The sequence below is a fragment of the Coregonus clupeaformis genome, chromosome 31 (assembly GCF_020615455.1).
Source record: "Coregonus clupeaformis isolate EN_2021a chromosome 31, ASM2061545v1, whole genome shotgun sequence".
NCBI lineage: Eukaryota > Metazoa > Chordata > Actinopteri > Salmoniformes > Salmonidae > Coregonus > Coregonus clupeaformis.
Genome location: NC_059222.1, coordinates 33798837 through 33821016, shown reverse-complemented (window position 1 = coordinate 33821016; position 22180 = coordinate 33798837). Strand labels below are relative to the sequence as shown.

The window sequence follows — 22180 nt, the reverse complement described above, 5'->3', positions numbered from 1 at the left end:
AGGACATACTTTACAGTGCATTCGGAAAGTATTCAGACCCCTTGACTTTTTCCACATTTTGTTACGTTACAGATTTATTCTAAAATTGATTTAAATCTGTTTTTTTCCCCCTCATCAATCTACACACAATACCCCATACTGAAAACGCAAAAACTGGTTTTTAGACATTTTTGTACCGTATTTTCCGCACTATAAGGCGCACCGGAGTATAAGCCGCAGCAGCTAAATTGAATGATGTGTACATATATAAGCCGCACTGGACTATAAGCCGCAGGTGTTTTAATGTTTAATTACCATATGTAAGGGTTCGTGCACAGAGGGGATTGTCGGGAAAGAGATGGCTGCTTGAGGAAGCTCCCATTTATTAACATTTCAACAAACAAGTTGCATATTTGCATAACGTATTCAAGTGTTACCATTTAGTGCAATAGTAGCTACAGAACATATACTGTGCTGTGTAAACTGTACTGTATCACATAGCGTTTCAGACACACAAACTTTTCAACTTTCAAACTTAAACGGCAGTGATCTACAGCAGTGGTTTTCAACCAGTGGTCCTTGAGGGAATGCTAGGGGTTCCCCAGCAAAATTAATTAATAGCGTCACAGTCATTTAACCACTTAACTTTGGTTATTTTTGAAAAACCTTGAAAAAGTGTGCACATCTTTGAATATTTATCTACATTATAGCCTACAGTAGTACCATAACAAAAAACAAAGCTTACAGCGCTTGACGAGGCAATATCAATGGCTAAATGAAATGTGTTTTTTTTAAAGTGCAAAATAAAGTGCCTGTAACACGACAGTAAGCGCGTAAGCCTAAAGTTGCAGCAACACGGCTGCTTAAAATACACGGTAATCAGCCTACCAGAAAAGTCATTAATCCTCGTCTTCATCTTTTAGACTAAGGTGCAGTACACGGCTGTAACCAGAAAAGTCAAGTCATTAATCCTCATCTCCGTCTTCTTCCTGCGTACTAAAACCACCAAAGTCCTCATCTTCAGTGTCGGAAACGAACAGGCTCAGTGTGGCTCCGTCAGCCACTCTCCTCTCTCCTTCGTTGTCGCTCTCAAAACCAACGAACTCCTCTTTGTTCATTTTCCCAATGAAAAAGGGACTGAAATGGCGTATTACAGTGGATTTCCACGGCATAACGAACATGCAGTGAAAATCACACCAGTGGTAGCGGATTTGGCAGACCTTTTGGCATCTATTCCCTCAGACTCAGAATGGTACAGTGTGCTTGACATGAAAAATAGATTTTGGTCAGTGCCGGTGGCTGAGTAGTCACGACACTGGTTTGGGTTTTCTTGCCAGGGGGAGCAGTATACAGGGGTGAGGACACCAATGGGGTTTACAAATAGTCCAACTTCGTATCACGCCGCATTGAAACAATCGCTAAAAGGCTGTAAATTTGAGGGCTGTGTTGGTACAGTATATAAATTATTTGTTATTGGTGTCAAAAGACAAAGAAACTCATATGCCAGACCTCACCACATTAATAAACTATTTGGCAGAGCAGGGTCACAAAGCATCATATGAGAAAGGCACAAAGCACATTACACGTGATCGAGTAGGAACAATGCGTTCTTTGGCACGACCAAACACTCCTCACACACTCAGGAAAACCCTAGGTGTTTTTCAATCTCGTGAGACACTTTATTCCGTCTTATTCTCAAATAGCTTTATAGAATTGACGAAAGGGAGGAGGGTCACGAGAAATTAGAGTGGAGTTAATATTGTGAGTAATTGTTTGTAGATTTTGAAAAAAAAATTCTGTCAAGCGACAGCATTGGGGTTACCAAACCTAAAATGACCTTTTAAAATGTTGTAGTGTTTACGCAAAATCATGGGGAAAAGAGAGACCAGTCATATACGGGAGTAAATCGTTAGACTCGGTGGCGAGAGGAATGCCGCCGTGTCTAAGGGTATTACAGGCTACATAAACATTGGGATGGATTAAAACAAACAATGAATGATTGGAGGGAGGACAGTGGACTTATCATGTTTGTTTTGTTTGTAATTAAAACCTTTGTGTTGCTGATTAAGATGTAGCATAGTGAATACTAACGAAATGTACACTTTCTCTTCCAGGAGAGGATAGGGTGTCCTTATCTCTCTCTTTGAAATGTTTCCCAAGGCTGTTGTCTTGGGAGAGCAGTTAGGGAAATTCTGCAGTTTTATAAAGTATAAAGGTACCCGGAGCCGGCCGTAAAGGGAACTCCCAATTAAGTAAGGCCTGGCCATTTGTTTGTTTTTGCCCTACGTTTTACCACACACACAGCACATGCAACCCACCATTTATGAATATTTGTTAGTGGTGTTAATACTGTGTCTGATTTAATTGTGTGGGGTCTTTTCATTTGGTTTTAGTAGGTTCTTCATGGGTTAGAAAGGATGCACTTTAAAAAGGGCACACAAATGACATTTTCTGAACTATCTATTGTTCGAATGTTGGTTGGACCCATGCAAATTCTCCTAATAAGATAGGTACTGAAAAACATAATGCAAACCAGGTAAGCAGAATAACGGAAATGTTTGAAATGTTTTAAAATAAGTAGTCTGAAGTACAGGGAAATAAAATACTTAATGGTGTTCAATGACCTTTGTCCTGACTTTCTGGTGAGGCCTAATCACCTTCACTATAAATTATAGAGACATTGGGTGAGATTTAAGTATAATATGAAGAAGTGTATTGCTGTTGTCTTTGTTTCAATACAAATCTCACCAGATTGGGTCTGCTGTATGGTCGGGATTTCTCCCTAACTTCCTGACCCCGTAACTCTGCGGTGAGGTCGCCAGTATGATAAGGGAGTATAAGCCAATTTGCAAAATGGTTTCAACAGTGTGTTGTTATGCTCTTTGACAATTGTCTTAGAAATGTTGGTATTAAGAAAATTGAGAATGTAATAATTTGTCATTGGTGAATAGTTTGTCTGGATTTCCAGAATCAGAAATGCCTTAAACTGTTGTTGTGGTCTGTCCTCTCTCAAGGTTATGGCGATAGTGACTAGTGACTCCAGATGGTATCTAGTTGCATGGAAGGGATAATTCGACAGAGAACAGTGTGAGCCTCACCCCCTCTAACCGGCTGATGTTTTCTAGGTGGCGTGGAACATGAGTGATCATTGTTCCAGATGAGGGATTGTTGGAAACTGACTAAATGACTTGAGCATGTTTTAGTATGTTTATAACTTATATAAGTGGACTAGCAGTGACTAACGCGTTATGGGTTAGATGGAATGATTTCTGTGTAAATGTATTTGACATGAGAATGCATTGGGGTAGAGTCAGTACTAACACTACTGATACCAGACAGGTCACTAATCACAAAGGTATGGTGATCTGGGTGGAGCCACTTGATAACAGGACTAGTACATTGGACGTAGGCTGTTCAGAACTAGGTGTAGTTTTATTACAGACAGGAGTGTAGAAGGAACGTAATGACAGAGACTAAAGAACTAAACTAGAATTTCTCTTTTGCCTCAGATGGACATAATGTGCCACGGTTCTAAATCAGCTGAAGGTCAGTTGATAACTTTCAGACTAGTGCTACCAGAACTAAAAACATTTCAGGAGGTTGAAAACATTGACACAACCGTTGCTGACGATAGAGCAGCAAAGGATGGTGTGGGGGAAGTGCTATTGCGTAAAACAAGGTTCTATTCACCAGTGATGCCCTTCAGTACAGCAACTAAGGGAGTGAAGTGGTCAGGGAAGGATTTAGACACCAGCAGACCACAAACCTGTGGAAAGATAGCTTGTTGGGGTAATTATACTCTGGACAACATCGTAAGGGGTGAATATGGGAACCAAACTATTCTTACAGTCAAGCGTCAGGGGAAGAAGAGGCATATGAGCAGATGAAGGCATACTTACAGACTCATTTAGGGACTGAGACAGAAATCCATCATTGTAAATGGTATGATGAGGGGATCAAGGGTCAGTCCTAGTCCCAGTGGGTGAATAAACTTGGTTTGAGCTTTGACTAGTTGTCCGTTAGTTTTCACTCTGTTATGTAAACTTTGATTGTGTTCAATGAAAATGACAGACCTTTCAAACGTTGTATGCAACATTATCGGCAAGTGACTTGATGCCTACTGTACCAAAGTGATTTAGAGTTGTTAAACTAGTGACAACGAGTGTGTTGATATAACGGTAAAATTGAGCTTTTAACAACCATCAGAATTGGATTGAAAAGAAAGATTATGCATGCCAACATATTAGGCAAATAATAAAAAAATACGCAAAGTGATCATGTCAGGTGAAAAAATATATCAAACGTTTTACCATTACAACATTTGATGTACGTGTGCTATTTAGAGTTCACAGCTACCAATGCCTCATCTTGATTGGTTATTGCCCATCATTTACAACAATGGCAATGAGCGTCATCACTATCTTCCCTTTGCAGTACCTCAAACTATCGTGATTACCAGCTATGATAAACTTGATTTTACTCCAGGCTCAGAGTTTGTCTGACCAGTGTCTTAACATCATCCTAAAACCTACTCTGAGCTGGGAGTTTTGTTGTTGTCTTAAAACAGGTTATAACAGGATTCCTATGACATTTTCTGAGATGCTTTGTGGATACGGGCCCTGACCTCTAACCCCTCTGTGAGGAAAACTGAGGAACATACAGTATCTCACAAAAGTGAGTACACCCCTCACATTTTTGTAAATATTTGAGTATATCTTTTCATGTGACAACACTGAAGAAATGGCACTTTGCTACAATGTAAAGTAGTGAGTGTACAGCTTGTATAACAGTGTAAATTTGCTGTCCCCTCAAAATAACTCAACACACAGCCATTCATGTCTAAACCGCCGGCAACAAAAGTGAGTACACCCCTAAGTGAAAATGTCCAAATTGGGCCCAATTAGCCATTTTCCCTCCCCGGTGTCATGTGACTCGTTAGTGTTACAAGGTCTCAGGTGTGAATGAGGAGCGGGTGTGTTAAATTTGGTGTCATCGCTCTCACACAATTTGGTGTCATCGCTCTCACACTCCCTCATACTGGTCACTGGAAGTTCAACATTGCACCTCATGGCAAAGAACTCTCTGAGGATCTGAAAAAGACAAAGATGGCCTGGGCTATAAGAAGATTGCCAAGACCCTGAAACTGAGCTGCAGCACGGTGGCCAAGACCATACAGCGGTTTAACAGGACAGGTTCCACTCAGAACAGGCCTCGCCATGGTCGACCAAAGAAGTTGAGTGCACGTGCTCAGCATCATATCCAGAGGTTGTCTTTGGGAAATAGACGTATGTGTGCTGCCAGCATTGCTGCAGAGGTTTAAGGGGTGGGGGGTCAGCCTGTCAGTGCTCAGACCATACGCTGCACACTGCATCAAATTGGTCTGCATGGCTGTAGTCCCAGAAGGAAGCCTCTTCTAAAGATGATGCACAAGAAAGCCCGCAAACAGTTTGCTGAAGACAAGCAGACTAAGGACATGAATTACTGGAACCATGTCCTGTGGTCTGATGAGACCAAGATAAACTTATTTGGTTCAGATGGTGTCAAGCGTGTGTGGCGGCAACCAGGTGAGGAGTACAAAGACAAGTGTGTCTTGCCTACAGTCAAGCATGGTGGTGGGAGCGTCATGGTCTGGGGCTGCATGAGTGCTGCCGGCACTGGGGAGCTACAGTTCATTGAGGGAACCATGAATGCCAACATGTACTGTGACATACTGAAGCAGAGCATGATCCCCTCCCTTCGGAGACTGGGCCGCAGGGCAGTATTCCAACATGATAACGACCCCAAACACACCTCCAAGACGACCACTGCCTTGCTAAAGAAGCTGAGGGTAAAGGTGATGGACTGGCCAAGCATGTCTCCAGACCTAAACCCTATTGAGCATCTGTGGGGCATCCTCAAACAGAAGGTGGAAGAGTGCAAGGTCTCTAACATCCACCAGCTCCGTGATGTCGTCATGGAGGAGTGGAAGAGGACTCCAGTGGCAACCTGTGAAGCTCTGGTGAACTCCATGCCCAAGAGGGTTAAGGCAGTGCTGGAAAATGATGGTGGCCACACAAAATATTGACACTTTGGGCCCAGTGTCATTTCTTCAGTGTTGTCACATGAAAAGATATACTCAAATATTTACAAAAATGTGAGGGGTGTACTCACTTTTGTGAGATACTGTATATGATATCACCTTTCCCTGGTATAAAGTTTAAATCTATTTCCTTTTTTTAAAGTACAGTATAGTGGTGTATGTGCGTCTCTTCAGTACAGAGCTCCGTCAGAGCTAAGGCATCTTCAGTGCTGTGGTCTGAAACCATGGCAACACCAGGGTCAAACAAGACAAAGGCAGACAGGGAACTCTGATAGCAACGAAAGGGGGGGAGTTGTTTTAAATCTCTCTCAGCGTAGCTAGCTTCCTGCTACACCCTGCTCCTTTCACAATATACAGGGTAGGGGGAGGAATGGCCGGCAGGGATGTAGCTCAGTTGATAGAGCATGGCGTTTGCAACGCCAGGGTTGTGGGTTCGATTCCCACAGGGGGTATGAAAAAAATTAATAATGTAAGTCGCTCTGGATAAGAGCGTCTGCTAAATGACGTAAATGTAAATGTAAAATGTAAATCTCTCCATGGTGTAGGCTAGACCAGAGTGAACAATGTCCTTCTCAGAAGCACCCTGTAGTGGAGAGAGGAAGGAAGGATGTGTTATCAAACTCCCAACACACTACATCATTTCCATACCACATTTCAGATCAGTATCGTTTTCTTTCAGTGGAGACATCAACGTCAGAAAGGCTATCCATCGATCTTTCTATCTGGCACGTCACCTTAACCTACTATATATACGGGCGTAACCAGCAGAAATATCGCCAGTTACAGTTGTCCTTACAACTCTGAAAAAACTGAGACAATTTACAAGAGAGAGGACACAGTACTGTATCTCCTGCTACACCGAGGTTGGCTCATTAAAGGAAGAGGAAAAGGCTTCAGAACTGAACGAACACAGATCTTCTACGGACAGAGAGACGAGATCCGAAAGCGGATAATTAGCTCCAGAGTGAGTACAGATTAAAGAAATATAGGGTCCTGCTCCTAATATTTAGACAGTGCTTTTTTTGTAAATAAATACATTAACATTCATCTTTATTACAGGTGGCAGTAAACAAACAGTCAAAGGAAATCGAGTTGCCAGGCCTAGAAATGGCAGAGGCAGAACAACTGGACATATTGCCCCCCCTCATCGACTACCCTGAGGGGATGACAGATAAAGACGAAAGAATATATACAAAAAGAATTTTTGAAGAGAAATCCAGAGACTTTATATCGTGATGAAAGACAAAAAGGCTCCTTGCGACCTCATTTTCTATACAACAAAATGTTCTACATGGAAAGAGGAAATACTAAAACGCTATCCTGAGGGAAAAAAGTGGGGGAAAACTTCAAGATGGCAAACAACTGAAAACGAATGCAGGCACTATAAATGTGTATAATACTGGGACAATCATGGTGCAGGGTAATAGTGAGACGTTAAAGATATTCCCGCGAGATTTCCCAGCCCTGAAGGAAAGTGTCAATGGTCTCGAGAAGTATATATCAGAGCTAAGCATTGAGGAAAGAGGAGAGCAGGAGGAAAAAGAGAGCGAGCACATAAAAGAGGAAGAAATAAAGGAGGAAATAAAGGAAGAGGTGGAAGGAGGTCAGGGGTAGCACTGAACATTCCAGGGCAGATCAGAAGAGAAACATTATTTTACGGGATGTAACATTTTATGAACAATTATTCTATAGCCTGCTTTGGTCTGTTCCTCTCACCTTATTTAATGTATTTATTTTAATGTTGTATCTTCTACCTTTAATGTTTGTGTTTTTTATTGAGCTTGTAAGAAAAATGCATTCATAAGTGCTCACAATCATCATTATCTTGCTTTGGCTATAGTTTAGCACTTTCCCAACGATAAAGCGCTTAAAGCAAAAGGTGGTGGTCCCTTTGAATTTCCCCAGCAATATGTGTTTTATTTTGTTTCATAATGTGTGCTCTAAAATGTATGAAGATTTTTTCAATGCATTTCGAATAAAGTTTGATTTAACAAGTGTCAGGAGTCAGGACATACTTTACAGTGCATTCGGAAAGTATTCAGACCCCTTGACTTTTTCCACATTTTGTTACGTTACAGATTTATTCTAAAATTGATTTAAATCTGTTTTTTTCCCCCTCATCAATCTACACACAATACCCCATACTGAAAACGCAAAAACTGGTTTTTAGACATTTTTGTACCGTATTTTCCGCACTATAAGGCGCACCGGAGTATAAGCCGCAGCAGCTAAATTGAATGATGTGTACATATATAAGCCGCACTGGACTATAAGCCGCAGGTGTTTTAATGTTTAATTACCATATGTAAGGGTTCGTGCACAGAGGGGATTGTCGGGAAAGAGATGGCTGCTTGAGGAAGCTCCCATTTATTAACATTTCAACAAACAAGTTGCATATTTGCATAACGTATTCAAGTGTTACCATTTAGTGCAATAGTAGCTACAGAACATATACTGTGCTGTGTAAACTGTACTGTATCACATAGCGTTTCAGACACACAAACTTTTCAACTTTCAAACTTAAACGGCAGTGATCTACAGCAGTGGTTTTCAACCAGTGGTCCTTGAGGGAATGCTAGGGGTTCCCCAGCAAAATTAATTAATAGCGTCACAGTCATTTAACCACTTAACTTTGGTTATTTTTGAAAAACCTTGAAAAAGTGTGCACATCTTTGAATATTTATCTACATTATAGCCTACAGTAGTACCATAACAAAAACAAAGCTTACAGCGCTTGACGAGGCAATATCAATGGCTAAATGAAATGTGTTTTTTTTAAAGTGCAAAATAAAGTGCCTGTAACACGACAGTAAGCGCGTAAGCCTAAAGTTGCAGCAACACGGCTGCTTAAAATACACGGTAATCAGCCTACCAGAAAAGTCATTAATCCTCGTCTTCATCTTTTAGACTAAGGTGCAGTACACGGCTGTAACCAGAAAAGTCAAGTCATTAATCCTCATCTCCGTCTTCTTCCTGCGTACTAAAACCACCAAAGTCCTCATCTTCAGTGTCGGAAACGAACAGGCTCAGTGTGGCTTCGTCAGCCACTCTCCTCTCTCCTTCGTTGTCGCTCTCAAAACCAACGAACTCCTCTTTGTTCATTTTCCCAATGAAAAAGGGACTGAAATGGCGTATTACAGTGGATTTCCACGGCATAAACGAACATGCAGTGAAAATCACACCAGTGGTAGCGGATTTGGCAGACCTTTTGGCATCTATTCCCTCAGACTCAGAATGGTACAGTGTGCTTGACATGAAAAATAGATTTTGGTCAGTGCCGGTGGCTGAGTAGTCACGACACTGGTTTGGGTTTTCTTGCCAGGGGGAGCAGTATACAGGGGTGAGGACACCAATGGGGTTTACAAATAGTCCAACTTCGTATCACGCCGCATTGAAACAATCGCTAAAAGGCTGTAAATTTGAGGGCTGTGTTGGTACAGTATATAAATTATTTGTTATTGGTGTCAAAAGACAAAGAAACTCATATGCCAGACCTCACCACATTAATAAACTATTTGGCAGAGCAGGGTCACAAAGCATCATATGAGAAAGGCACAAAGCACATTACACGTGATCGAGTAGGAACAATGCGTTCTTTGGCACGACCAAACACTCCTCACACACTCAGGAAAACCCTAGGTGTTTTTCAATCTCGTGAGACACTTTATTCCGTCTTATTCTCAAATAGCTTTATAGAATTGACGAAAGGGAGGAGGGTCACGAGAAATTAGAGTGGAGTTAATATTGTGAGTAATTGTTTGTAGAGTTTTGAAAAAGCAAATTCTGTCAAGCGACAGCATTGGGGTTACCAAACCTAAAATGACCTTTTAAAATGTTGTAGTGTTTACGCAAAATCATGGGGAAAAGAGAGACCAGTCATATACGGGAGTAAATCGTTAGACTCGGTGGCGAGAGGAATGCCGCCGTGTCTAAGGGTATTACAGGCTACATAAACATTGGGATGGATTAAAACAAACAATGAATGATTGGAGGGAGGACAGTGGACTTATCATGTTTGTTTTGTTTGTAATTAAAACCTTTGTGTTGCTGATTAAGATGTAGCATAGTGAATACTAACGAAATGTACACTTTCTCTTCCAGGAGAGGATAGGGTGTCCTTATCTCTCTCTTTGAAATGTTTCCCAAGGCTGTTGTCTTGGGAGAGCAGTTAGGGAAATTCTGCAGTTTTATAAAGTATAAAGGTACCCGGAGCCGGCCGTAAAGGGAACTCCCAATTAAGTAAGGCCTGGCCATTTGTTTGTTTTTGCCCTACGTTTTACCACACACACAGCACATGCAACCCACCATTTATGAATATTTGTTAGTGGTGTTAATACTGTGTCTGATTTAATTGTGTGGGGTCTTTTCATTTGGTTTTAGTAGGTTCTTCATGGGTTAGAAAGGATGCACTTTAAAAAGGGCACACAAATGACATTTTCTGAACTATCTATTGTTCGAATGTTGGTTGGACCCATGCAAATTCTCCTAATAAGATAGGTACTGAAAAACATAATGCAAACCAGGTAAGCAGAATAACGAAATGTTTGAAATGTTTTAAAATAAGTAGTCTGAAGTACAGGGAAATAAAATACTTAATGGTGTTCAATGACCTTTGTCCTGACTTTCTGGTGAGGCCTAATCACCTTCACTATAAATTATAGAGACATTGGGTGAGATTTAAGTATAATATGAAGAAGTGTATTGCTGTTGTCTTTGTTTCAATACAAATCTCACCAGATTGGGTCTGCTGTATGGTCGGGATTTCTCCCTAACTTCCTGACCCCGTAACTCTGCGGTGAGGTCGCCAGTATGATAAGGGAGTATAAGCCAATTTGCAAAATGGTTTCAACAGTGTGTTGTTATGCTCTTTGACAATTGTCTTAGAAATGTTGGTATTAAGAAAATTGAGAATGTAATAATTTGTCATTGGTGAATAGTTTGTCTGGATTTCCAGAATCAGAAATGCCTTAAACTGTTGTTGTGGTCTGTCCTCTCTCAAGGTTATGGCGATAGTGACTAGTGACTCCAGATGGTATCTAGTTGCATGGAAGGGATAATTCGACAGAGAACAGTGTGAGCCTCACCCCCTCTAACCGGCTGATGTTTTCTAGGTGGCGTGGAACATGAGTGATCATTGTTCCAGATGAGGGATTGTTGGAAACTGACTAAATGACTTGAGCATGTTTTAGTATGTTTATAACTTATATAAGTGGACTAGCAGTGACTAACGCGTTATGGGTTAGATGGAATGATTTCTGTGTAAATGTATTTGACATGAGAATGCATTGGGGTAGAGTCAGTACTAACACTACTGATACCAGACAGGTCACTAATCACAAAGGTATGGTGATCTGGGTGGAGCCACTTGATAACAGGACTAGTACATTGGACGTAGGCTGTTCAGAACTAGGTGTAGTTTTATTACAGACAGGAGTGTAGAAGGAACGTAATGACAGAGACTAAAGAACTAAACTAGAATTTCTCTTTTTGCCTCAGATGGACATAATGTGCCACGGTTCTAAATCAGCTGAAGGTCAGTTGATAACTTTCAGACTAGTGCTACCAGAACTAAAAACATTTCAGGAGGTTGAAAACATTGACACAACCGTTGCTGACGATAGAGCAGCAAAGGATGGTGTGGGGGAAGTGCTATTGCGTAAAACAAGGTTCTATTCACCAGTGATGCCCTTCAGTACAGCAACTAAGGGAGTGAAGTGGTCAGGGAAGGATTTAGACACCAGCAGACCACAAACCTGTGGAAAGATAGCTTGTTGGGGTAATTATACTCTGGACAACATCGTAAGGGGTGAATATGGGAACCAAACTATTCTTACAGTCAAGCGTCAGGGGGAAGAAGAGGCATATGAGCAGATGAAGGCATACTTACAGACTCATTTAGGGACTGAGACAGAAATCCATCATTGTAAATGGTATGATGAGGGGATCAAGGGTCAGTCCTAGTCCCAGTGGGTGAATAAACTTGGTTTGAGCTTTGACTAGTTGTCCGTTAGTTTTCACTCTGTTATGTAAACTTTGATTGTGTTCAATGAAAATGACAGACCTTTCAAACGTTGTATGCAACATTATCGGCAAGTGACTTGATGCCTACTGTACCAAAGTGATTTAGAGTTGTTAAACTAGTGACAACGAGTGTGTTGATATAACGGTAAAATTGAGCTTTTAACAACCATCAGAATTGGATTGAAAAGAAAGATTATGCATGCCAACATATTAGGCAAATAATAAAAAAATACGCAAAGTGATCATGTCAGGCGAAAAATATATCAAACGTTTTACCATTACAACATTTGATGTACGTGTGCTATTTAGAGTTCACAGCTACCAATGCCTCATCTTGATTGGTTATTGCCCATCATTTACAACAATGGCAATGAGCGTCATCACTATCTTCCCTTTGCAGTACCTCAAACTATCGTGATTACCAGCTATGATAAACTTGATTTTACTCCAGGCTCAGAGTTTGTCTGACCAGTGTCTTAACATCATCCTAAAACCTACTCTGAGCTGGGAGTTTTGTTGTTGTCTTAAAACAGGTTATAACAGGATTCCTATGACATTTTCTGAGATGCTTTGTGGATACGGGCCCTGACCTCTAACCCCTCTGTGAGGAAAACTGAGGAACATACAGTATCTCACAAAAGTGAGTACACCCCTCACATTTTTGTAAATATTTGAGTATATCTTTTCATGTGACAACACTGAAGAAATGGCACTTTGCTACAATGTAAAGTAGTGAGTGTACAGCTTGTATAACAGTGTAAATTTGCTGTCCCCTCAAAATAACTCAACACACAGCCATTCATGTCTAAACCGCCGGCAACAAAAGTGAGTACACCCCTAAGTGAAAATGTCCAAATTGGGCCCAATTAGCCATTTTCCCTCCCCGGTGTCATGTGACTCGTTAGTGTTACAAGGTCTCAGGTGTGAATGAGGAGCGGGTGTGTTAAATTTGGTGTCATCGCTCTCACACAATTTGGTGTCATCGCTCTCACACTCCCTCATACTGGTCACTGGAAGTTCAACATTGCACCTCATGGCAAAGAACTCTGAGGATCTGAAAAAGACAAAGATGGCCTGGGCTATAAGAAGATTGCCAAGACCCTGAAACTGAGCTGCAGCACGGTGGCCAAGACCATACAGCGGTTTAACAGGACAGGTTCCACTCAGAACAGGCCTCGCCATGGTCGACCAAAGAAGTTGAGTGCACGTGCTCAGCATCATATCCAGAGGTTGTCTTTGGGAAATAGACGTATGTGTGCTGCCAGCATTGCTGCAGAGGTTTAAGGGGTGGGGGGTCAGCCTGTCAGTGCTCAGACCATACGCTGCACACTGCATCAAATTGGTCTGCATGGCTGTAGTCCCAGAAGGAAGCCTCTTCTAAAGATGATGCACAAGAAAGCCCGCAAACAGTTTGCTGAAGACAAGCAGACTAAGGACATGAATTACTGGAACCATGTCCTGTGGTCTGATGAGACCAAGATAAACTTATTTGGTTCAGATGGTGTCAAGCGTGTGTGGCGGCAACCAGGTGAGGAGTACAAAGACAAGTGTGTCTTGCCTACAGTCAAGCATGGTGGTGGGAGCGTCATGGTCTGGGGCTGCATGAGTGCTGCCGGCACTGGGGAGCTACAGTTCATTGAGGGAACCATGAATGCCAACATGTACTGTGACATACTGAAGCAGAGCATGATCCCCTCCCTTCGGAGACTGGGCCGCAGGGCAGTATTCCAACATGATAACGACCCCAAACACACCTCCAAGACGACCACTGCCTTGCTAAAGAAGCTGAGGGTAAAGGTGATGGACTGGCCAAGCATGTCTCCAGACCTAAACCCTATTGAGCATCTGTGGGGCATCCTCAAACAGAAGGTGGAAGAGTGCAAGGTCTCTAACATCCACCAGCTCCGTGATGTCGTCATGGAGGAGTGGAAGAGGACTCCAGTGGCAACCTGTGAAGCTCTGGTGAACTCCATGCCCAAGAGGGTTAAGGCAGTGCTGGAAAATGATGGTGGCCACACAAAATATTGACACTTTGGGCCCAGTGTCATTTCTTCAGTGTTGTCACATGAAAAGATATACTCAAATATTTACAAAATGTGAGGGGTGTACTCACTTTTGTGAGATACTGTATATGATATCACCTTTCCCTGGTATAAAGTTTAAATCTATTTCCTTTTTTTAAAGTACAGTATAGTGGTGTATGTGCGTCTCTTCAGTACAGAGCTCCGTCAGAGCTAAGGCATCTTCAGTGCTGTGGTCTGAAACCATGGCAACACCAGGGTCAAACAAGACAAAGGCAGACAGGGAACTCTGATAGCAACGAAAGGGGGGGAGTTGTTTTAAATCTCTCTCAGCGTAGCTAGCTTCCTGCTACAACCTGCTCCTTTCACAATATACAGGGTAGGGGAGGGAATGGCCGGCAGGGATGTAGCTCAGTTGATAGAGCATGGCGTTTGCAACGCCAGGGTTGTGGGTTCGATTCCCACAGGGGGTATGAAAAAAATTAATAATGTAAGTCGCTCTGGATAAGAGCGTCTGCTAAATGACGTAAATGTAAATGTAAAATGTAAATCTCTCCATGGTGTAGGCTAGACCAGAGTGAACAATGTCCTTCTCAGAAGCACCCTGTAGTGGAGAGAGGAAGGAAGGATGTGTTATCAAACTCCCCAACACACTACATCATTTCCATACCACATTTCAGATCAGTATCGTTTTCTTTCAGTGGAGACATCAACGTCAGAAAGGCTATCCATCGATCTTTCTATCTGGCACGTCACCTTAACCTACTATATATACGGGCGTAACCAGCAGAAATATCGCCAGTTACAGTTGTCCTTACAACTCTGAAAAAACTGAGACAATTTACAAGAGAGAGGACACAGTACTGTATCTCCTGCTACACCGAGGTTGGCTCATTAAAGGAAGAGGAAAAGGCTTCAGAACTGAACGAACACAGATCTTCTACGGACAGAGAGACGAGATCCGAAAGCGGATAATTAGCTCCAGAGTGAGTACAGATTAAAGAAATATAGGGTCCTGCTCCTAATATTTAGACAGTGCTTTTTTTGTAAATAAATACATTAACATTCATCTTTATTACAGGTGGCAGTAAACAAACAGTCAAAGGAAATCGAGTTGCCAGGCCTAGAAATGGCAGAGGCAGAACAACTGGACATATTGCCCCCCCTCATCGACTACCCTGAGGGGATGACAGATAAAGACGAAAAGAATATATACAAAAAAGAATTTTTGAAGAGAAATCCAGAGACTTTATATCGTGATGAAAGACAAAAAGGCTCCTTGCGACCTCATTTTCTATACAACAAAATGTTCTACATGGAAAGAGGAAATACTAAAACGCTATCCTGAGGGAAAAAAGTGGGGAAAACTTCAAGATGGCAAACAACTGAAAACGAATGCAGGCACTATAAATGTGTATAATACTGGGACAATCATGGTGCAGGGTAATAGTGAGACGTTAAAGATATTCCCGCGAGATTTCCCAGCCCTGAAGGAAAGTGTCAATGGTCTCGAGAAGTATATATCAGAGCTAAGCATTGAGGAAAGAGGAGAGCAGGAGGAAAAAGAGAGCGAGCACATAAAAGAGGAAGAAATAAAGGAGGAAATAAAGGAAGAGGTGGAAGGAGGTCAGGGGTAGCACTGAACATTCCAGGGCAGATCAGAAGAGAAACATTATTTTACGGGATGTAACATTTTATGAACAATTATTCTATAGCCTGCTTTGGTCTGTTCCTCTCACCTTATTTAATGTATTTATTTTAATGTTGTATCTTCTACCTTTAATGTTTGTGTTTTTTATTGAGCTTGTAAGAAAAATGCATTCATAAGTGCTCACAATCATCATTATCTTGCTTTGGCTATAGTTTAGCACTTTCCCCAACGATAAAGCGCTTAAAGCAAAAGGTGGTGGTCCCTTTGAATTTCCCCAGCAATATGTGTTTTATTTTGTTTCATAATGTGTGCTCTAAAATGTATGAAGATTTTTTCAATGCATTTCGAATAAAGTTTGATTTAACAAGTGTCAGGAGTCAGGACATACTTTACAGTGCATTCGGAAAGTATTCAGACCCCTTGACTTTTTCCACATTTTGTTACGTTACAGATTTATTCTAAAATTGATTTAAATCTGTTTTTTCCCCCCCTCATCAATCTACACACAATACCCCATACTGAAAACGCAAAAACTGGTTTTAGACATTTTTGTACCGTATTTTCCGCACTATAAGGCGCACCGGAGTATAAGCCGCAGCAGCTAAATTGAATGATGTGTACATATATAAGCCGCACTGGACTATAAGCCGCAGGTGTTTTAATGTTTAATTACCATATGTAAGGGTTCGTGCACAGAGGGGATTGTCGGGAAAGAGATGGCTGCTTGAGGAAGCTCCCATTTATTAACATTTCAACAAACAAGTTGCATATTTGCATAACGTATTCAAGTGTTACCATTTAGTGCAATAGTAGCTACAGAACATATACTGTGCTGTGTAAACTGTACTGTATCACATAGCGTTTCAGACACACAAACTTTTCAACTTTCAAACTTAAACGGCAGTGATCTACAGCAGTGGTTTTCAACCAGTGGTCCTTGAGGGAATGCTAGGGGTTCCCCAGCAAAATTAATTAATAGCGTCACAGTCATTTAACCACTTAACTTTGGTTATTTTTGAAAAACCTTGAAAAAGTGTGCACATCTTTGAATATTTATCTACATTATAGCCTACAGTAGTACCATAACAAAAAACAAAGCTTACAGCGCTTGACGAGGCAATATCAATGGCTAAATGAAATGTGTTTTTTTTAAAGTGCAAAATAAAGTGCCTGTAACACGACAGTAAGCGCGTAAGCCTAAAGTTGCAGCAACACGGCTGCTTAAAATACACGGTAATCAGCCTACCAGAAAAGTCATTAATCCTCGTCTTCATCTTTTAGACTAAGGTGCAGTACACGGCTGTAACCAGAAAAGTCAAGTCATTAATCCTCATCTCCGTCTTCTTCCTGCGTACTAAAACCACCAAAGTCCTCATCTTCAGTGTCGGAAACGAACAGGCTCAGTGTGGCTTCGTCAGCCACTCTCCTCTCTCCTTCGTTGTCGCTCTCAAAACCAACGAACTCCTCTTCGTCACTGTCAGAATCGAACAGCCTCTGAAGGGCCTCAGCTGTGGCGGCGTCCTCCTCTTCTTCACGCAGCAGTCCAGCCTTTCGGAACCCGTTAATGATCGTGGATGTTTTGTCACTCCTCCACGCTATCAGGATCCACTCGCAAACTTGAGCGAAAGTTGCTTTTCGCATGCGACCAGTTTTGGTGAATGATTTATCGCCGCTAGTCATCCACGCCTCCCACTGAACGCGTAGTGCCACTTTGAACGCACGATTGACACTGATGTCGAGTGGCTGCAGATGCTTCGTTGTGCCCCCAGGAATCACAGCTGGAATCGAGTTTGTGCTCTTGATGGCTGCTTTCACATAATCCGTTATATGGGCCCTCATGCTGTCCAAAACGAGCAATGCTTTTTTTTTGGCGAAAGAATCCTCCAGGGCGCTTGACGTAGCACTCATTCAGCCACTCATTCATTACGCTTTCCATCATCCACCCTTTCTTGTTGACTTTAAAGGAGATGCCGTTCAGGATCTTTTCTTTTGGCATTGTAATCCGCTTAAAAATCACCATTGGCGGAAGCTTTAATCCAGATGCTGTGCAGCCAAGAACACAAGTGAAATTCGTTCTCTCGTGGCCAGTGGTTCTCAACGTGATGGACGATTCACCTTTCTTGTTAACAGTCTTAGTGAGAGGCAGGTCAAACGTCAAAGGCACTTCATCCATATTTATGATCTGGTCCGGTCCGATGGAATATTCCTCTATCTTTCTTTGTGTGAATTCGCGGAAGTTTGTTATTTTTTCCTGGTAGTCGGGAGGGAGTTGCTGACACACAGTCGTCCGCGCCCTGATGGACAGTCCCTTTCGTCTCATAAATCTGAAACACCAGGATGGTCCACCTCTAAAATTTTAAATTTTCATTTCGGTGGCGACTGTTTCAGCTTTCAGTCGGATCTGCACGGTGGAAACACCTCGGCCGTCTGCTCTCTGTGTGTTCACCCAATCTTCAAGTAAGTCTTCAAGTTCGGGCCATCTGCTTTTATTACCTCTGAAAGCTTTTTTTGACTTTTTGCATTGAGACAGTTCTTCCCGCTGGCGTCTCCAACGTCTCACCATTGACTCATTGATGCCAAGGCTACGTGCAGCAGCTCTATTTCCTTCTTTTACAGCCAGATTGACTGCCTTTAACTTAAAAGCTGCATCATATGCATTTCTACGTTTGTTTTCCATAATGAGGGTTTGTGCATGAAAACTTCATTTGCACAAACTGTCTTGCTCTCGTTCTGTCTCTCGTACCACTCTCGGTTCCACTTTTACTTTTGCGCGCTACCTGTCTCACTCTTTTCCGGCCTCCAGCTTTTCCTGCTGGAGCCCGCCGCTTAAAGGTGGGGGTTGCGGACCAGTCATAGAGCCCATAGAGTTAAAGTTGGTGGACTGTAACCTGTAAAATCCATAGATTTAGGAGGTCTTCTAGTGGCCGTTAGCTGTAAAAATCCATAGATTAGCCGCACCGTTATATAAGCCGCAGGGTCGAAAAATTGGAAAAAAGGCGCGGCTTATAGTCCGAAAATTACGGTACATGTATAACAAATAAAAAACGGACCCTTTATTCAGTACTTGGTTGAAGCACCTATTGCAGCGATTACAGCCTTGTGTCTTCTTGGGTATGACGTTGCAAGCTTGGCACACCTGTATTTGGGGAGTTCCTCCCATTCTTCTCTGCAGATCCTCTCAAGCTCTGTCAGGTTGGATGGGAAGCGTCGCTGCACAGCTATTTTCAGGTCTCTCCAGAGATGTTCGATCGGGTTCAAGTCCGGGCTCTGGCTGGGCCACTCAAGGACATTCAGAGACTTGTCCAGAAGCCACTCCTGCGTTGTCTTGGCTGTGTGCTTAGGGTCGTTGTCCTGTTGGAAGGTGAACCTTCGCCCCAGTCTGAGGTCCTGAGCGCTCTAGAGCAGGTTTTCATCAAGGATCTCTCTGTACTTTGCTCCGTTCATCAGTCCCTCAATCCTGACTAGTCTCCCAGTCCCTGCCGCTGAAAAACATCCCCACAGCATGATGCTGCCACCACCATGCTTCACCATATGGATGGTTCCAGGTTTCCTCCTGACGTGATGCTTGGCATTCAGGCCAAAGAGTTCAATCTTGGTTTCATCAGCCCAGAGAATCTTGTTTCTCATGGTCTGAGTGTCCTTTAGGTGCCTTTTGGCAAACTCCAAGTGGGCTGTCATGTGCCTTTTACTGAGGAGTGGATTCCGTCTGGCCACTCTACCATAAAGGCCTGATTGGTGGAGTGCTGCAGAGATGGTTGTCCTTCTGGAAGGTTCCCCCATCTCCACAGAGGTACTCTGGAGCTCTGTCACCTCTCTGACCAAGGCCCGTCTCCCCCGATTGTTCAGTTTGGCTGGGTGGCCAGCTCTAGGAAGAGTCTTAGTGGTTCCAAACTTCTTCCATTTAAGAATGATGGAGGCCACTGTGTTCTTGGGGACCTTCAATGCTTCAGACATTTTTCCGTACCCTTCCCCAGATCTATGCCTTGACACAATCCTGTCTCGGAGCTCTACGAGCAATTTCTACGACCTCATGGCTTGGTTTTTGCTCTGACATGCATTGTCAACTGTGGGACCTCATATAGACAGGTGTGTGCCTTTCCAAATCATGTCCAATCAATTGAATTTACCACAGGTGGACTCCAATCAAGTTGTAGAAACATCTCAAGGATGATCAATGGAAACAGGATGCACCTTAGCTCAATTTCGAGTCTCAAAGCAAAGGGTCTGAAAAGGTATGTTTTTTATTTGTAATACATATGCAAAAATTTCTAAAAACCTGTTTTCGCCTTGTCATAATGACGTATTGTGTGTAAATTGATGAGGAAAATAAGGCTGTAATGTAAGAAAATGTGGAAAAAGTCAAGGGGTCTGAATACTTTCCGAATACATTGGTAGTGGGAATCTCTCTTGTATTTGAAGGTGAGAGGTTGTGGGTCAGATGTAAGAGGTCAGGACTTACTGAGAAGATGGTAGTTGGAGTCTCTCTCATATTTGAAGGTGAGACGTCCGTAGCTGACATGGTTCAGGTTCTTGAGCCACTCAAAGTAGGACACTGTCACACCACCGGCGTTCAGGTACATGTCCTTGGGGAGGGAGAAACACACACAGAAGTGTAAACAGCTAAATATCTCTGTCTGGGATTGTTGAGTGAGTCTTCAGCTTCTTGATTGGTTAATGAGAGAACTGTAGATACTGTGAATGTGTGCATGATGGCCTTAACATGCAAATGTGTGTTTTATGCATGTCGGGGTGAGTGTGTATGTGTGCGTTGTGTGTGTGTGTGTGTGTGTTCTTACAGGGATGACCATGACTTTGTTCTCCAGGAAGATCTTGTCAGCATCGGGTGTGGTGGGGCCGTTGGCTCCCTCAGCAATGATCTGGAAGAAACAACAAACATTTTAAAAAACAACACTGGCTAGAGCAGAGGACTGTGGGTAGTGTAGTTTAAACTTTAGAGGAAAATAGGGTATTGTGGGTAGTGTCATTTAGATAGGGGTGTTGTCTGTACTGTAGTACCTTGGCCTTGATTCTGTGGGCGTTGTTGCGTGTGAGCTGCTTCTCGCTGGCGGCAGGGATCAGGATGTGACACGGCGCTTCCAGGAGGCTGCCCTTATACGGCTGAGCCCCGGGGAAACCTACGATCGTACCGTGTTGCTGCGCACAGACACAGACACGTACAGATACAGGTTAGTACAAAGCAAGAGAGAGAAGAAGCCTTTCTTGGCCAGCTCATATTCAGAGCAAGAGAGGGAGGAAGAGGGTAGACGGAAAGAAGAAGAGAGAGAGAGAATGCAGGAGAGTAAGAGAATATTCCTACCAGTTTGTAGTCCTCCAGCTGCTTGGGGTCAATGCCCTCTGGATTGTAGATGCTGCCGTCATACTCAGCTATGCCCACACACTTAGCACCGTACCTGTGGAGGTACCGCATGGAGTGGAGGCCCACATTACCAAAGCCCTAATGAAGACAGAAACGGAGAGGGAGAAAGATTATTATTATTATCATCATCATCATCACACACACACACCACCATCATCATCACTACCACCACATGTGCAGAAACACCCCCCCAGGCCTGATCTCAGCTCCATTACAGACACATGACATTAGCGCCCCCATGTGGACCCCTCTGTCACTGCAGAAGCCACAGCCACAGATAATACAGCTAATAAACTGAAACAGCAAATAAGCAGAGCGAGAGGATTGAAAGCAGGTAATATAAAATATTATCCAAACCTGGTACAACTGGGAAATGTGGCATTAACTATGATGAGTATTGAGACATATAACGCTGCTATAAGCCCTGCACAATAGATACTGTAGTTGAGTCGTGTCCAGAGCATCAGTGGCTGACGTCTATAAATACTAAGAGATCAGCTCCTTTCCTCCGTCTATCTCTCCATTATCCTCTCCTCCGTCCATCTCTCCATTATCCTCTCCTCAGTCCATCTCTCCATTATCCTCTCCTCAGTCCATCTCTCCATTATCCTCTCCTCAGTCCATCTCTCCATTATCCTCTCCTCAGTCCATCTCTCCATTATCCTCTCCTCAGTCCATCTCTCCATTATCCTCTCCTCAGTCCATCTCTCCATTATCCTCTCCTCAGTCCATCTCTCCATTACCCTCTCCTCAGTCCATCTCTCCATTATCCTCTCCTCCGTCCATCTCTCCATTATCCTCTCCTCCGTCCATCTCTCCATTATCCTCTCCTCCGTCCATCTCTCCATTATCCTCTCCTCCGTCCATCTCTCCATTATCCTCTCCTCCGTCCATCTCTCCATTATCCTCTCCTCCGTCCATCTCTCCATTATCCTCTCCTCCGTCCATCTCTCCATTATCCTCTCCTCCGTCCATCTCTCCATTATCCTCTCCTCCGTCCATCTCTCCATTATCCTCTCCTCCGTCCATCTCTCCATTATCCTCTCCTCCGT

At 42.9% G+C, this 22180-nt stretch overlaps 1 protein-coding gene across 1 annotated transcript in view; it reads right to left on the bottom strand.

Moving 5' to 3' along the window:
• Positions 1 to 22180, bottom strand: part of LOC121547373 (glutamate dehydrogenase, mitochondrial-like) — a 43534-nt gene that overhangs the window by 2725 nt on the left and 18629 nt on the right. Inside the window, exons 7-10 of the mRNA XM_045209875.1 lie at positions 21069 to 21206; positions 20768 to 20905; positions 20548 to 20628; positions 20211 to 20334 (exon numbers count right to left, since the gene is read on the bottom strand). Coding sequence (XP_045065810.1) covers positions 20211 to 20334; positions 20548 to 20628; positions 20768 to 20905; positions 21069 to 21206 — 481 coding nt within the window. The remainder of the gene's footprint in view (positions 1 to 20210; positions 20335 to 20547; positions 20629 to 20767; positions 20906 to 21068; positions 21207 to 22180) is intronic.